Source organism: Marmota marmota, unplaced genomic scaffold, assembly GCF_001458135.2.
Source record: "Marmota marmota marmota unplaced genomic scaffold, marMar, whole genome shotgun sequence".
Lineage (NCBI taxonomy): Eukaryota > Metazoa > Chordata > Mammalia > Rodentia > Sciuridae > Marmota > Marmota marmota.
The window spans coordinates 16,372,373-16,389,930 of NW_025999977.1; the positions used below are offsets into that span (position 1 = coordinate 16,372,373).

Sequence of the window (17,558 nt, forward strand, 5' to 3'; positions counted from 1 at the left end):
GGTCACTATCAAAATAAAAACAGAAAATAACAAGTGTTGGCAGAATGTAGAAAGGTAGAACCCTTGTGTACTGATTGTGATGAAGTAAAATGGTGCAGCTGCTGTCAAAAATAGGACAGTGGTTCTTCATAAACTTAAAAATAGAACTACATATGATCCCGCAGTCCCCTTCCTGGTTATACACGCCAAAGAACTGAAAGCAGGATCTTGAAAAGATATTTTGCACTCAGGTTCACAGTAGTATTATTTACAATAGCTAAAATGTGAAAACAGCTCAAGTCTCCATCCACAGAGGAACGAACAAACAAAATATGGATATTATTCAGCTTTAAAAAGGAAGGGAATTCTGACACAAGCTATAGCATGGATGAACCCTGGGTGTCTTATACTAAGTAAAATAAGCTGGTTACAAAAAAAAGGGAAAAAAAGCTGGTTACAATTCTACTTCTATGAGGTCCTAGAATAGTCTGTTTGTAAAAACATAGCAGAATAGTGGTTGCCAAGGACCGGAGGGATGGGCAGTTACTGTCTAATGGGTATGGTGTTTCAGTTTTACAAGGTGAAAAGAGGATGATTAGTGGTGATGGTTGCCTAACAACATGAATGCCTTGAACTGTATATTTAAAAATGATCAAGATTTGCATATGTATTTTGCCACCATTAAAAACAATTTTTTGAAAAATCCTCCCCATGAAAACTTTGTCTTCATATAACTCATTTTCTTTGGGCCCTCACTTCCTAACAGAAGTAATACGTTTTAGCCCTTAATAGTGATTGTGGTGGTGGGATGTCACACCTGTGACAGGTGGCGTGTTTGTGTGCGGTGGATTTCAAATAAAAGTCAAGATCTTGTGCTTTCCATCAGGAGAATAAAAAGGGGAAATCACTTCTTTTTTCAAATGATAAAACAAGGAATATCAAAGAAGAGGTTTGAGAAACAGCTGCTCTGCCTACGCAGTTGGCCTCCCAAGTTCCTAAGTGACTCAGGCACCAGTGTCCTGCCTGATCATAAATTTCAGCTAAGCTCTCAGCACTGTGGCTGGCACGTCCCTGACATGAAAGCAAAAGGGACTTATCTGATCTCCCTTTGCCCTTGTTGGGTTCTTGTTCCTCTTACAATAAATCTCATGCCTTCCTCTGTCTACTGTGCTCTATAAAACTCCTGCAGGCTATAAAGCTGAAATAGCCTGAATTCCAGTGAGGCAGGTCCAGCCACAACCAAAAACCTGCCCAGCACAAAGACTGCTGAGCCCTAGTCTCTGCCTATTGTTTTAAGAAACACTCTGGGGTCTTGGAAGTAACCTCTTCTTGGCCCAGGCCCTTGTCACTTCTTTCTCTGACTTACATTAGTTGCTGTCCAACTCTAGGTTCATTTCCTCCTTGAGATGGTAGAGAATGCCCTGCTCTAAATAACCTGGAGTCACCTAGTGCCTGTGAAATAAAGTTCAATGTTAACTTCCTAGCATAAGGCAAGAGTCCCTTTTTACTGCCTTTCCACGTTGCTTCCCCTGCATCCTGTCCACTGAGCGTTACTCACCACTTCTTAACCTCCTGTTCTTTCCACCTTCGAGGCTTTGAAGGCCATATTCCCTTTGCCTGGAATGTTCTTCCCTGATTTTACTGTTTAGTGAGTTTCTGCGCCTCTTTAAAGATCCACCTGGAAGGTCATTCTTTTATGAAGGCTCCATGGATTCCCCCAGGGAGCCTCTTCCTCAGAGCACACGGTGTGCTGGTGCTTTTCTTCCAAAACAGACTATATGACTTCTTTAAAAGCACCAACTCTGCCCATTCCTAAATGCCTGTTCCAGCCTCTAAACATCAGCCAAATCTCTAGAATAGGATCTAAAAGTCACCTACCTTATAGCACTGATGTCCCACCCCAATATTGACTTGGCCCATCCTAGCCTGGGCTCACCACTTCCTATGACTCACCGCTCCACACCTTACCCAGTTTATGCTCCTGTGTTAGTTCAGCCGAAGCATGTCTCTCACTAAACTGTAAGTTCCACAGAGAGGAGCCATGTCTCACTTCTAGATCCTCCATATTTTCTGGCTTAAGTCTTTACAAATGGTAGAAGCTTGATGTATTAAATAAACAGGTCTTCATGACGTTTGTGGGCATGACTTGGATGAGGCAGAGGGTAGGCTGGGAGCTTGGGAAAGCCAAGAGACTTTAGGCAAGCTGGATCTGGCTTTCTGTCTCCATTGGAATATGGAAATTGCTGGAGCTTTTTGGGGCAGTTCTCCAGGAGGTGGAGAAAAGGGGAAAGTGGGAAGGAGGAAGAAACCCAGGGTAAGGACAGAGCCTGCTGAACCCAAAGGCAAGGTGGTGGCTTGTGTGGTAACAGAAGGCACTGTGTGTCTGCAACAGTCCTAAAACTTAATGACCTGAATCAACAATGATGACAACAATAACAATTATTTTTAAAATATGGGAAAACACCCAGAATGGTAATGACAGCTGCTTCTAGGCTACAGATTTATAGCACATTATATTACTGTGAGTTCCCCTTGCCCAACTTTTTTCTAAAACTCAACTTTTTCTCTAGAAACAATATTGTTTCTAGAGAATGAACATTGTTTTTTTTTTTTTAAAAAACAGAAATATACCTTAAAAGTCACAACATACTTTACCTCTAGAGTCCCAGTCAATGTGTGTAATGTAACTAGAAGCTCCTTTACAGATGCCAACCCTCTTGCTTGTCAGTACATTGTAAATATCCACAAAGTTATCATGGGATGCCACAGCTAAGTATTTTCCTGTATCTATGAAGATAAATATGCAGTTAACACCAAAATACTTTATATGAGAATTTGTTTCCAAGAAACTAGTAAAATAGGAACAAGGTCAAAGAGACATTTAAATAGTTTATTTTTGGCTTTTCGGTTTCCAAAGGCTGAATATTCTCTCTGATATGTGGATGCTAACACTCAGTAAAGGAGTGGGGAGAAGAATAGAAGTTCATTGGATAAGACAAAAGAAGGAAGGAAGGGAGGATGGGAATAGGAAAGACAGTAGAATGAATCAGACATAACTTTCCTACATTCATATATGAGTACATAACTAGTGTAACTCCACATCATGTATGACCACTAGAATGGGAAGTTATCTTCCATGTATGTATGTCAAAATACATTCTACTGTCATGTATAAATAAAAAGAATAAAAAATAGCTTAAAAAAGGAATTGTAAAAATAAATAAAATAGTTCTTTCTCATAATTCTTTTTTTGCTCCAAGACTGTGACATTTCTCAGTCTCCACTGTCATCTTTACCTTTTGAAAATTTAATATCAGAGATCATTTCTTTTCTGTGATGGAAGGACACCATGTCTTCAACGGTGTCAGCATTCACCACCAGGAAACTCCCGTCATTCAGGCCCACTGCTAAGGCTTTCCCATCAGGGGAGAAGGCACAGCATCTTCCACCTATGAAAGAATCCACAAAGAACGCTTGCCACCCAGCACCAGCCATCGAGCAAACCAAATGGAGAGATGGCTAAAACCTGCACCAGGCATTACAAATGGACACATGACTGGATCTTAAACACTACACTGGTGAGAACTGAAACTTCGTAACTTCAAACATCTCTTTCCTTCAAATCCGAGGACAATCATCATAATGTCAAAAAGATTTCCAATTTTCATAAGGTTTATCATTTATTTCTTAGTATCTAAATACCTGGATTTTTCAAAAGACAATTTGGGCGAACAGCAGAAAGGAGGAAAAGATTAATATATCCTCTACTTGGCTTTCTCAGGAAAGAGGAAATGTTTAAGAATGTTAAGTTCTGCAAGAAAATTTCTAGAGACTGCTTTTTGGATATTGTGCCTTAGGTATAAACTTGTTATATTTGAAAAACCTCATTATTCACCCCCACTCCTCTGCCTCATGCATAATGCACAGTTCTAGAGGTGGAAGATTCTGGACCTGCCTCTTTTGTCACAGAAAGAAGGCAATATAACAACATTCTCTCAAGGGGGGCTTTCTGAAACTAAGCAGCATATGGATGGTGGTGCTGCATGAGCCATGCTTTCTGCTGCTTGGTGTGGCATTTCCAAGTGAGGAGCATGAACTTTGAGGAGGTATGTTTAGTAGAAAGCCTACTAAAGAACATACCCATCCCTGTGACCATTTTTTTTTCCAAATAGCTTTACTGAGATGTAATTTATATATCATACAATTCACCCAAAGTATAGAATCTAATAGTTCTTATTATGATCATAGAATTATGCAATCATCACCACAATCCATTTCAGATTGCTGTCACAACTGTGGTAGTAAGCACAGCCATGTAGTGGCCATACAGCCTTGTGCTGAGGCATCTCAAACTGAACTCCAGTCACTGTTCATAGTATACCGAAAGCTATGGTCATGCTGGGAACTTCAAACTGACTCAACTAAATGATATATTGCATCATTCATTCACTTGGCATTTATTTGCTTACTCAAGAGTCAATCATGGTGCTGGTAATGAGAGAATGAAAAGACGAGCCTGCTGTTCAGAGACTCATCAGGATTAGGCAAACCATAATTGACTGTACACACCAGGGCACTTTTGAAAGTGAAAAGTGGGAGCTGTTAATGATTACACCAGAATAACTGGAGGAAACTGGGTTGAACTATCGTCCTATCTAAGATGTATTGATACTTGTTCCTTTGAACTAATTTTTAACCCAGGGAATAAAGTCCAACGACTGACATTTGAATTCTCCACACTGAGGACCTGTTTTCATTTCCCCATTATAAATTAGAGGCCAAACCATTCAGTCTTGTAGTGATTAAAAACATGCTTGAGATTCTCACCTGGGCTGGGATCCTGGCTCCACCACTTACCAGCCAGGCCCAGGCATGTAGGGTAAAGAGACAATGTGGTGGAGGGAGACCACATCATGTGGTAGCCACAAGTGGGCTCTCTGGGGCCACCCTGCCTGTGTTTGAATTCAGTTCCACCATTTACTAGCTGTGACCTTAGGAAAACTACTAAAGTACCCTGTGCCTAATCAGTTTCCTAATCTGCAAGTGGTAATAAGAGAGGCCTTAGCTGCTGGGTTTCTGTGCAGACTGAATGTGTAGTGCCAGCAGGGTCGAGAGCTCACCACTGTTAACTGCTATCTTGACACTGGTTTTCATTTTACATATTCCTCTAGAACACATCTCTCTTTGATTATAAACTACCCAGTACAGATGTGGTAAGGTTGATCTCATTCTTTCCTGTCTTAAGAACTTTTACAGACCCATTGAGCCTCAGCAATCAACGTCACTTGCCTGATGAAGTGGTCCCAGGAAGGTTTGTGTGGGACAGTTTCAATTTACCCCTCACGTTTCCTTTTACCCTTGCCCACCTGCTCTGTGCTTTAAGCCGGACTGGGAGGACTACATCAGGGGCTCCCTTGCCCTAGGGTTTCTGATTTTATGTGGCCATGGAGGAGCATGGCAGGTGACTGGAGGGATGGAGGAAGACAGGGAGGCTGGGGTGCTTGTTCCCCTCGCTGCCTCCTTCAGGGTCACTGTGTGCTGGCTGTGATCACTGCCTCTCTTGACAGTTATAGCTTCTCTCAAGGTGCCATCTCACAACTCTTACTTTCAAAGTTCTAGCAATCCCTCCCTCCTCTCACCCTTTGGGTCCAAGGCTTGCAATGGAACCTGCTGGTACCAGCTGCATAGTGCTGTACCATCCTCAGTCATTTCCTACCCCCCTTTATAAAGAGTCCCATTTTTAGACTCTTCTCAAATTACCAAATTTGAATGGGCCACCTGTTGCTGGGACTCTGTTCAAATACTGTCCATTTCTGACACTAGAGATAAGTCATGCTACCTTGGGGTCCCCAGTGTCTGACACACAGAAGCTACTCAGCAAATGTCTGCTGACTTGGTACCTCCTGGTGTTCCTCTTAATTCTAGTGTGGATATGTTTGATACATAGTTGTTCATCATATGATATTAAGTATTATTTTTCTATTATAACTGACCTTCACTTTTCAGGAATAAGTTCTGGAGACTGTTAGTAACAAAGATAAATAGCATTCTTTACAAATCGATGTGCTTCAACTGACTCCCATAGCTCTCGATGAGAAGAAGGACATATTGCCCCCAGGTGGCAAATGTCTGTGCAGTACAAGGAAAATGGTGAACAGCAGAGCCAGGGCACTGCTCTATCAGGCCAGTCTCTGGGAAAACTTTACATGTGCTTAGGTTTACCTGCACAGTGACCTCTGAATTCCTACTGCTAGCATATTTGGGGGTCAGGCATATTACAGGAGCTATCTATAAATATCAGTTGAGTGAATGGTTGAATTCAACCTATTCTGTTGCTTGTAAATACTTTTATGATGTGTACAGGTGGTGTTCTGTACCTTTTTTGAGTTTCCGTACTGCCAACATACGGTGCTGCGAGGATAATTCCCAGATCCGAAGGGTTTTGTCATCACTCACTGTTGCACAGATGGGCAGGAGAGGGTGAGCTGCCAATCCCCACACTTCTCCCTCCATGTGCCCCTGTAGGAGAGGAACCAGGGCAATGGAAACTCAGCTCATGCTTCCTACAAGGCCTTTTTCAGCCCTATCCAGCCCAAGAATATAGCAGACAGGTTCAGAAATGAATACACACAGAGCTTCCTCAGGCCAAAACAATTGCATTGAATAATTTTTTCACTTGAACATGAACTTAAAGCTAGGCCTACATGATGCTAAAAGCATTCTTTTGAAAAGCAAGATATTAATTGCTTACAGGTTATGTGTGTTTGAGGCCAAACATCTTCCCATTTGGAAATAAATATCCAGGTGAATTGTGAAATGCCCACCTTTTATTCTGTGTTACACTGAAGAAACATAGTGTGTATGTACCTCCTAGTTAAACAGCTTGATCACAAACACACAAACCACTTCCTCCAATAAAATGATATTCTAAAAGAAGTAGGTACCACCTATCTTTGTCATGGACTGGGGCAGCAATATTCTTATTTATACAATGTTAGTCCTTTGCATAGCATTTGAAATAAATTTAAATTTTCCTTTTGTTTGCCCTGAGTATAGCTCAGAATCAGCATTTGTTCACAAATTGCTTTCTACATGTGCCAACAATAAACATCAGAAAACTGAAAGGTGCTTAATATGTACAGGACCAATTCCACAACCTGTATCTTACCATGCATACACTTAGAATAATAACAGAGAAAACATAATTTTAAAAAAATGAACACTTAGCAGGAAGAAAATAAATTCGATTACCATAATCTATCATTCAGTAAAGGAGTGTAAAGGAGAGATTAGTGCTATGGAGCAATAAATAAACTAGATTGTTTACTGAATTTCTGATTTTTAGTGACTAATTATAAAAAGACTTTTCATAGTGAAGCAAACAGAAAGACCATGAAAGGCATCTGAAAGGTGACTGTAGCTGGAATGCTTAGTGGGAACAGGTGGTGTTCCAAAGAGAAATTGGATGATTTCAATTTAGTTGGAAGACTATTTGAGCAAAACAATAATTTGGTAGAATATGGAAAGTTCCAAATACAACTGACATTCAAATATCTGAGAAAATGTGCAGTTAAAGTGGAAAGATATTGTTTTTTCATTTATTATCCCTGGACATACCTTGCATCCCTAGTTTCTTATTCTTCAGAAGCCTCCCACCCCGAGACACAATCAGAGACAGCACAGGTGTCCCATATCCTCCCAGACTGGCCTGGCAGGGGCCTTTCTATGGGTCAAACCCTTTTGGACATTTTACTTGAGGACAGGGTTGCAGATCTGGAAGACCTTTCAAACTGCTGCCTCATACTTACTTTCAAAATCATATTTCCTTAATCTAATTATTTCAATTCCTGTATAACACAGGAGTAGACAGACAGGCCAGAAGTATCTTGAATGACGCAAGGAAATAGGCCTAGGATCTTATTTTGCTACTAATCACCCTTCAAACTATGTAACAGTTGATTATATTCAAAAAGTACGCACAATGGAAATTTCATAATTCACTGCACATCACTTATTCCCTCTCCTCCAAACTAGCCTTCCTTCTCTGAAACAATAAATGATCCTTTCCAAGTGTAACTGGAAAAGGGCTTCTGAAATCTTCCCACTGCAGGGCAGATGGCGGTCTTACAGTTGGTTTGTCTTCTCCCAGGTCAGCACTGTGACCTGAGAGAACAGGAAACTCCTATCCCTACCTGCTTACCTGGCCACCAACATCTCAGGGGGCTGAACCTTGTCCACGGCCAATAAACCTGTGGGAAGAGCCTGGTGTAGTGGAAGAGAAGGGGCTAGTATCTGATAGGTCTTGGCTTGAGTCCTAGATCTGCAGTCCTCAGTATGTGACTGTGGGTATGTGTTGGGCTTTGGTCCCTCACTTATAACACAATCTGTACAAAGCTGTACTGGTGATGAGAGAGAAATGCCATAAAATGGCACTGACTGACACATACTAGGTGCTCAGTAAGTGATGGTGGAGGTTATTATTAGAGCAACAGAAGGAAATATAGGAAAGAATAGAATTTTAAAGAACCAAAATGTGAAAAGCCTTGACCATCAATTTTAAAACATATTTAAACAAAATAATCTCAATTATAACATAACACTTCACAAAATTAGAAAAGAGTTTAAATCATGTTACAGTATAAATCTTCCAAAGTATTTAGCAATACAGTATGGATGGAAACAATTCAAACTCCCAAACATTTGGGGGTCGAAAACAAATACTTTTCAATAATATTAAGTAAGAACTTATTATGGAACCAGCCCAGATGCCTGTCAACAGATGAATGAATAATGAAAACGTGGTTATATATACACAATGGAGTTTCACTCAGTCATAAAGAAGAATGAAATTATGTAATTTGCCAGTAAATGGATGGAGCTGGAGAATATCATGCTAAGTGATATAAGCCAGAAAATCAAGGGTAAAATGTTTTCTCTCATACAGGAAGGCTAGAGCAAAATAAGGGAGAAGATGGGGAGGGGTGAGATCTCATAAGATTAGAGGGAAGATCAGAAGGAGATTGAAGGGGAGGGAAGAGAGATGGGAAAGAGAAGAAAACTCAGAACAAATTTGACAGAATTACACTATGTGCACACATAAAGATACCACAGGAATTCCACCTTTATGTACATCTATAAAGCATCAATTAATAAAAGTAAATAAATAGAAGGAAGACCAGGAAAGTAGAGAAAGGGGAATAGGGGGAGGGAGGCGGGGAGGGAAAGAGGAGGCTGGGAACTGAAATGGAGCAAATTAAATTTCATGCATGTATGGTTATGCGAAAATGGACCCCACTAGTATGTACAACTATAATGCACTAGTACAAGCATTTAAAAAATAAGACCTACAGCCAAAAAGAAGATGATGTTAGTTTGAAAGGAAATAACAGAAGCCAGAACACCTGATAACAAATAAGTCATGCCTCAAGGAATTACCTCCAGCATGGTTTTCAGCCTGCCTACCTGGCACAATTAGCTAGAGGTTTTGAGATTTGATTGAATGGTTTTTTTGTTTTGGTTTGGTTTTTGGTAAACAGATTCTTATTTAGGATATTCAGGGTGGGCTTGGGCATATGTATTTTCAAAACTTTGCATGGAATTCTGAACCATGATGTGTGTATACAGACCTACTCCCCAGGATACAGCAAGTCAGAGGATTCTCTCAGTGGGATTTTGGAGTTAGCCCCTAATGCGGCAAGCCTGCAGGCATGGATAGGATCTGGGGAATGAAGTGAAGCTCCCCAACTCCCCATAGGTTTGGTTTGTTCCATGCATCACCAGAGGGGGGACTTCCTCCCATCTCCCACCCCCGAGGTGTGATTTTTATCATCTCTCTGCTCTTTGAGGATGCTGCTGATGTTCATTTTCTTCTGATTTTACTTAAGTATGATTCTTGAAGGGGAAGGACATTAAAGATATTAATGTGGCCATGGGAGAGAAGGCTGAGAACTAAGTGAGGCACAGGATCTGATGAAGCACTTGCACATTTGTAGGAAGTGGATAACGTGTCTTAGTTTTATGGATAAACAGATGGAGAGGACCTTGTCCATATTTGAGCCTGATTTAGATGATGCGAGCAGGTACTGTCATGACATACAGCTCTTGTGGGGGTATTCTGTGTGTGGCAGGGTAGACCTTAATGGACGGACTTGTAGGGGGATCCTTGCAAGCCTCCTAATTTTCACACTGTAGCATAATCACCTCCCTCTGAGTGTGGCCTGACCTGTGGCTTGTTTTCAACTAAGAGAACATGGCAGAAGTGACAGAATGTTCACGACGAGATGTATGTGATGATATGATTATATTATGTAAGGTTGTAGTATATAATTTTTTTCTTTCTTGCTGGCTTTGAAAAACCACGTGGCTATTGGAGACCCTATATGCCAAGGAACTGTGGACAGTTTTTAGCAGTTGAAGGTGGCCTCTGGCCAAGAGCCAGCAAAAAACGAAGCCTCAGTCCTTTATGCACAAGGAACTGAATTCTGCCAGCAACCTGAGTGAGACTAAAAGGAGTCCCTTCTTCCACTGAGACTCAGATAAGACCAGATCTCTGTCCTTTACTGGCAAAACCCTAAGCAGAGGGCCAAGTTCAGCAGGTATCTGGCACAGCACAATCCTGGGAGGTGCCAAGCAGGCTTTGAACCCTAAGGAGCCCTCTTGCCTTAACCTGGTCCCAGCCCTGTTGTCGACTGTGGTTTGTACGACATGTACAAACATGGTACCTGAACCAGCAGTGTCATTGGGCCACTCTTATCGATTTCCAGAATCTCTCCATTTTTTGTTCCCACCAGGATATGTCCATGTCCCAGAGTGATGGCACGAATTGAAGGGTTATCTTCCAAAAGCAGGCCTGGGGGATGGGGGAGGGGATATTTCATTTAATACAATGACAAGGCTGACTCTTACTATAGATTGGAACTATTAAAAAATCAAACATTAAAAAAAATCCAAAGTACTAGGTACTGGACAATCATCCTTGACATTTCTACCATGGACTAAAAGTCCTAACTATGTAAGAAAGAGAACTGGCTGGGTTATGAGCTATTACTACAAGACGTTTAGTACTGTCTTTTCCATTCCCATGAACAGAAAGGTTTCTACAGCATATTCAGGAGTGGCACCTTTTGAGCTAGTTGACAACGCTGCTCTTTTAATGGCATAAGTCTTCAAGCATCTCTCAAACATATCATCCCAGAGCTCCACGATTCCATCTTTTCCACCCGTTACAAAGCCCTGTAAAGGCACAGATGGCAGGTATTTCATACACGGCAAAATGGCCACTCACCCACCTGGCCCCAATAGGACTGCCTCTTGGGTAAGGCAGCTTTGTGTACGTTTTCTTTCCAAGTATATAAGACTGAAAAAATCTGGTGATAACAGTCTTCACATAACATGTCCTGGAAGCATCTCTCTAGGAAGATTAAACACATTTTTATTGGGTGTCGATTACTTTTCTTCAGACCACTGGTCAGCACTTGCCCATTGGATTTGATTGTCTGGCTGGTTCTGTGCCCAGGATCCCCAACCAGAACTGGATTCCCATGGGACAGGAAGAGCCTCAAAACCTAGCAGAGCTCCTGGTATCTCATATATACCCACCAAATGAACTGGGATTAACATCACAATTAAAAACAATTGTCAAGGACTGGGGATGTAGCTCAGTGGCAGAGGGCTTGCCTAGCATGTGTGAGGTGCTAGGTCCAGTACAGGGGGAATTGTTAAATATTTAGAAGATTAACTAGGAACTTCCAAGAGAAAATATTATTTGTTGTTAAGAATAACTTAAGTACTTAATATTATGAAGTCATATTGCTGTTTTGTTCAATAATTTCCATAATAATTAATATCCAGATTAATTTTTACAAAACCTGGAAAGTAAAAAGCTTAACATGCTGAGCATTCTTTTACTGAACAGTGATCTTCATTCTTGTTCCAGCTTATGATTTATTAGCTTCATTAGTTTTCCTTTCTGGCAATTTATCTACACACCAAATGTTCATGGAAGTTTTTTTTTTTTTTTAAGGAAAAAATACTGAATTATTTTCTCAAACTTTTAATTTAATGCACTTCAATGAAGCTCACAGGAAATACTACTTTGGAGTTTAATACATTAAATCTCCTTATTATAATTGGCCCTCTGAATCTTTGGAGGATTGAAAATATAAGGGAAATAAAAGCACTGCATCTGTAATACTTTTCTTCTTGTCATTATTCCCTAAAAAATTCAGAACTACAAGTATTTATATAGTATTTACAATATTAGGTATTGTAACATATACAAAAGTTATATACAAACACTATGTCATTTTATGAAAGGGACTCATAACTAATTGATGTGTAAAACAATAATCCAACCACTTGGGACTTCCTGGTCTTGGTCCATTGTGTCACTGAAGAGCCAGCAATGATGAAATACTTCAGGACTTTTCTGCTACAGAGTTCCCATTTATCCAGACACTTAAAGGACTCTTAGTGGTGAAAGCTAGAAGTGCAAGTGTGAAAAAGTGGAGAAATTGCACATGAAGAAACAAAAGTGAAACTATAAAAATATATGCATTCTCCTTATCTTCCTTTGATTGGAGCTTCCATGATAACAACTTCCTAAATCAGGACTATTTTCAGATCCAGGCATCCTCTTAGCAGGCTTTTGAGACTACCTTATAATTTTAGAGGGCTGATGAGGAAAAGAATTCTGAAACTCATACCACACCTTATCCAACGCGTACATAGCAAACACAGGTCCATCATGAGCTTTCACTGTCTTCAGTAGTAAGACATCTTTCCAAATAAAAATATCTCCAGTAGCTGCTCCTGAGAACACCAGATCTTCCATCCTCCCGTAAGAGACACACATCATTGTTTCCAGTTTTCCAGCACTTCCAAAAATTCCTCTTTTAGAGGTGAAGCCCCCACCTGGAGTAGACCCAGAGTAAACATTACTTTTTTAAAAAGTTGGTACCTTCTATAAGCATATGGGAAGACTATTTTCTTCAACGAAAGGCCCAGAGTGTGAGCGTTATATGTAGAAAGATGTATAAAAACGATGGAGTATATCATAAACAAAACATAACATAGAAGTGTTTCTCATTCATTCAGTATTTACTGAGTCCCTATTTTGTGGCAGGCAAACTGACAGTGCTCAATGCTGGGGAATATAAAGATGAAAAGCAAGAGTTCCTGCCTTTAAGGAAGTAGGGTCTGGCTAGAGAAAGGACCCAATATGCATCTCAGACTAAGGTTTGCATCTAACCAAGGCTCAGTGAAAGTTTTGTGCCAGCCAGAGGAAAGGTTGACTAAGTGTCTTGGAGCACAAGGAAAGTCTTCATGAATGCTGATCAAAAATAGTCAGGACTGGCTGGACATGTAAAATATAAACATGCTATACACGTTCTGCCTCAATTTTTCTCACAGCAATTTGGGGGGTGAGAACCAATTGTCATGTTGAAGAAGGTGGTATCTATGGTGACAAACCATCAGGTTTGTTCCCTTGATGTTCCCATTTCCCAATGCTCCCTATTGCTGAGACACCCAGCTCCATTCAGGACCTCTGCACCCAGGTTGGCTCTCCACACATATCACCAATTCTTCTTCCTTTATAAGTGGAAAGCATCGGAACTGTAGCCTATTTATGTTTTGTGCATCATAAGATTAAGCTTGGAGGGGCTGGGGTTGTAGCTCAGTGGTGGAGCATTTGCCTAGCTGGGTTCAATCCTCAGCACCCCATAAAAATAAATAAATAAAATAAAGGTATTGTGTCCATCTACAACTAAAAAGAATATTAAAAAAAAGATTAAGCTTAGAACCAAAGCTGATACTGAGAATTCAGAAATAATTGCAATAATGAGTCTCGCTTATTAGTGAGAAAAGTAAGATACTCTTCAATGTCGTGTCAAGCTTATTTAGCCATCGCTACTGTCAACATGTAATCCATAAATACTGTGTGCAAAGTCAGAGTTTAATTTGTGTACTAAATTCAGTAATAGATTAATAATAGAACCCTCAAAATATTGAAAGCTTTATTCACCCAAAATGATTATTTCCTGCTCACTAGTCCAACATAATTATTGCTTTCAGTACAGATGACTAAATATAAGAATTATAATTTTTATAGCAGAATATTTCCCAAGCTTTCTAGACACTGATGAATATGCATGGCATCATTTAGTATTTAAATTTCAGCTTAGACATTAAACAATCCCATGTAAATTTGGGAAATGATATTTCTTAGGTGCATTTTTATATTAATTTGCAGAGAGACAGGCCACATAGTGTCAATGGTCCTGCATCCTTAGCCCCTGGCTCAAGGAAAGCTTTTAAATACATGAATCAACCCAAATGATAGTACCTGCTTGTTGCCAGAATTTGATGTGTTTCATCCCAACTGTAACCAGCTTGTCAACGTGGTGTGGGTTACACTTTACCACAAATATTTTATCTTTATGTCCTCTGTAAGAAACAAATTAAAAAATCTAGTTTAGATTAAAACATTAAAATGTGCTTATTAAAAGCACATGCAACACAACAACTTAATTAGAAAATAATTTTGAAATGCACCTGGGGGTCTACATTAAAATAATGAGCTTTGGCTTTTCTGTGAATGTTTGATCTTTATTCTTACCCTAATATTGCTACCAAAGTCCACTTACTTATGCTTTAAACAAATCAATGAAATATTTAATATGTATTGAATGTCTTCATAATGTAAAATTAATGCTACCATGGTGGGACTACAAGTAATTCTGGTGATATCAAGATCCTGCACAGTAGGAAGGAAAAGGTACTGCAATAATATTAACGAAAAGCTTCAAATGTACCATTCTTACTGTAGAAGGCATCGCTTTGGCTTACACAGATTTTTGGTTAGGAATGTAGTCACTATAAATAGAAGCCAATGAAAAGAGAAAAGATGTCACCTACTGATTCAAGGCACTTTAGGATTCTAAATGTTCAGAAATTTAGATTTATAACCAAGAGGCAGAAAGGCAAGTATAAAAGTAAGGACTGATTATACACCTGAGCTATAAGACCTGGTATCAGGGAAATTTCTGTTTTAGAGTACAAAGCCATCACATTGGAGTCTACAGATTTCCTGTTCTTAAGGCACTATTTGATAGTCTTCTCTGGTATATTAGCAGATAATTTTTGTTATGCTTAAAAAATCCCATTAACAAAAAGAAAAACAACTAATCATTATCTCTTATGTATAAAAAAACCTTAAATAAAATATATTAGCAAATAGAATCCAAATGCATATTAAAAATAATAAATTATGATTAAATTCAAGAATAGCTGAACATTAAGGAATCAAATAATATAACTTATATTAATAGGTATAAGGAGAAAAATCATATTTTCATTTTTATAGAAGCTAAAAAGTTACTGGTCAAAAATCTAATATTCATGGATTTTAAAAAAACCCAATACTCAATAAAATAGGGATTAGAGGACATTTCAGACTTAGCACGCCTTGACATTTACATTTCCTTGTACTCCCTGTCCTTGAGAAACTCAGTCAACTGTACAGGTTGATTCTCTGAACATGTTGCATGCCATGACATCATCCTTTCATTAAAGATAGAACATGCTAGAACAGCAACATATTCATGGTATGTGTGTGTATACCCCAAAGTCAGATTTTTTTTACTTAATGGCATTCCCAATAGAGTCAGGAACAAGATTATTACTGCTATCATTTAACATTGCATTGAACATATTAACTAGTGCAATTAAACAAGATTTAAAAGTTAAAGACAGAGAGCTAGAACGAAAAAGGTAAAACTACCTTTATTTGCAGATAATATAATTGTACATCTAGAAAACTCAAAATAACGTAAAAGTGACTACAAACAAGGTAATTTAGTAAACTTGCAGAATATAAAATTAAATAGAGAAAACCTTTACATATACAATAACCAGTTGAAAATATAAGAAAGGACTATTTATAAGCAACAACAAAAATATCAAGGCATAAATTTAACAAGAAGCATATAACATATATCCTTGAGGAGAGAGAAAAAACCCACATCTGTAAAAATAACAAACTTAAAAAAAACCAGAACCATATCCCATCTCCTGGGATAGGAAAAGTAGATCTTTTATCTCAATTCTCCTTAATTTACTTTATAAATTCAAGCCTGATTCCAATAACAAGACCAATGGGCATTTGAGTTTTTTTTTTAATCTGGAGTTGGATACCTACATTTTTAAGTTTTTATAGAGAATAACAAATGGGAAAACTCTAAAAAAGAACCAAGTGGAAAAGTAGCTCTCTTTGATATTAAAAAATAATTATAAAGGCTCCATAATGAAAACAGTATGGCAGGTAGTGCATAAAATTAACTGATGGGAAAATGGTAAACAGAACATCCACGAAGAGACCCACAGGAATGTAAAACTATAGTATATAATAAAACTTACAGAATGGACAGCACCAAGCGTGAACTCTAAGCACAGACTTTGGATGACAATGGTGTGTCAATGTAGTTCATCATTTATAATAAATGTGCCACTTTGGTGGGGGACGGTGATAGTAGAGGAGCCTGTGCATGAGTGGGATACAGTGGCTAGAGGGGAACTCTCTGTACCCCCTGCTCAATTTTGCCCTAAAAAAATAAAGTCTTTTCAAAAAGGGAAAGAAATAAGTGGTGTCTGGAACACCTGGACACCATATGGTAAAAGATCAAGTTGGAGCTCTTCCTTACAATAAATACTAGGATAAATTCTAAATGGCTTAGAGATCTAAAATGTAAAAGATTAAGCCATAGACAATTAGAAGAAATTATGGGTGGTTCCTTTTTAATCCCACTCAAAATCCCAAAGCAGTAGAAGGAAAGATTGATTTGACTACGTAAAAATAAAACCTTTTTGCATAATGAAAAGCGCAAAAGCAAACTTCAAAGACAAAAAGACAAACAGAAAAATATTTGCAAGTTATAGACAAAAAGGACAAATAACCCTAATATTTAAAGAACTGCCTTCTGTGTGAATTGTGTTTTAGAAAAACCAAACAGTCCACGAGGGAAACCTCTTATAGAATTCTAGCTAATATGAATGAATGACAGAATCTGAAAATTACCATTTTCAATCCCTACTTAAATAGTCAATTTAGCCCACAGTTGTCAACGGGTATCCATTAGCTGATATGTAGATGAAAAGCTGTGTAATGGAAGGACCAGGCTGATATATCAGAAACCAGTCAAGCTGAATAGGCAGGTAGACATTTCGGGATGTGGTAGACCATAGGGTGGTGCTGGAGGATCAGGGCAGCCTGGAGGGAAGGAATTCCATCACTGGCATTGTTGAGAATTGCCAGCGAGTGGGAATAACAAAAAGTGGCTTTTAGTTGGAGTCATTATTTTCAAATTCTCTACATAAAACACACCTCCTACCACTCACACCTGGGAGTGCCACTTCCATCACTCCTACCCTCTGCTATGTCACTGATCACCTCTCTTCTGATGTGATGCAACCAGAAGTATTTATAAAGTATTCTTGTCTAAAAACCCAAACAAATGAGGAAAATACTTTCAAGGCATACACATGATAAGGGTCATTCAATAACCCTATTATACATGGGCACT

At 39.0% G+C, this 17,558-nt stretch overlaps 1 protein-coding gene across 6 annotated transcripts in view; it reads right to left on the bottom strand.

Moving 5' to 3' along the window:
• The window catches only part of Eml6 (EMAP like 6), a 243,002-nt gene that overhangs the window by 58,098 nt on the left and 167,346 nt on the right, over window positions 1-17,558 (bottom strand). For all 6 annotated transcript variants that reach the window (XR_007348069.1, XM_015479665.2, XM_048804336.1 and 3 more), the window contains 7 exons: window positions 14,324-14,424; window positions 12,689-12,891; window positions 11,100-11,211; window positions 10,701-10,828; window positions 6,357-6,498; window positions 3,276-3,428; window positions 2,635-2,766 (listed from right to left, as the gene is read on the bottom strand). Coding sequence is in view for 5 of the 6 variants with exons in the window: in XM_015479665.2 (XP_015335151.1) it covers window positions 2,635-2,766; window positions 3,276-3,428; window positions 6,357-6,498; window positions 10,701-10,828; window positions 11,100-11,211; window positions 12,689-12,891; window positions 14,324-14,424 (971 nt within the window). In the remaining variant the exon portion in view is untranslated. The remainder of the gene's footprint in view (window positions 1-2,634; window positions 2,767-3,275; window positions 3,429-6,356; window positions 6,499-10,700; window positions 10,829-11,099; window positions 11,212-12,688; window positions 12,892-14,323; window positions 14,425-17,558) is intronic.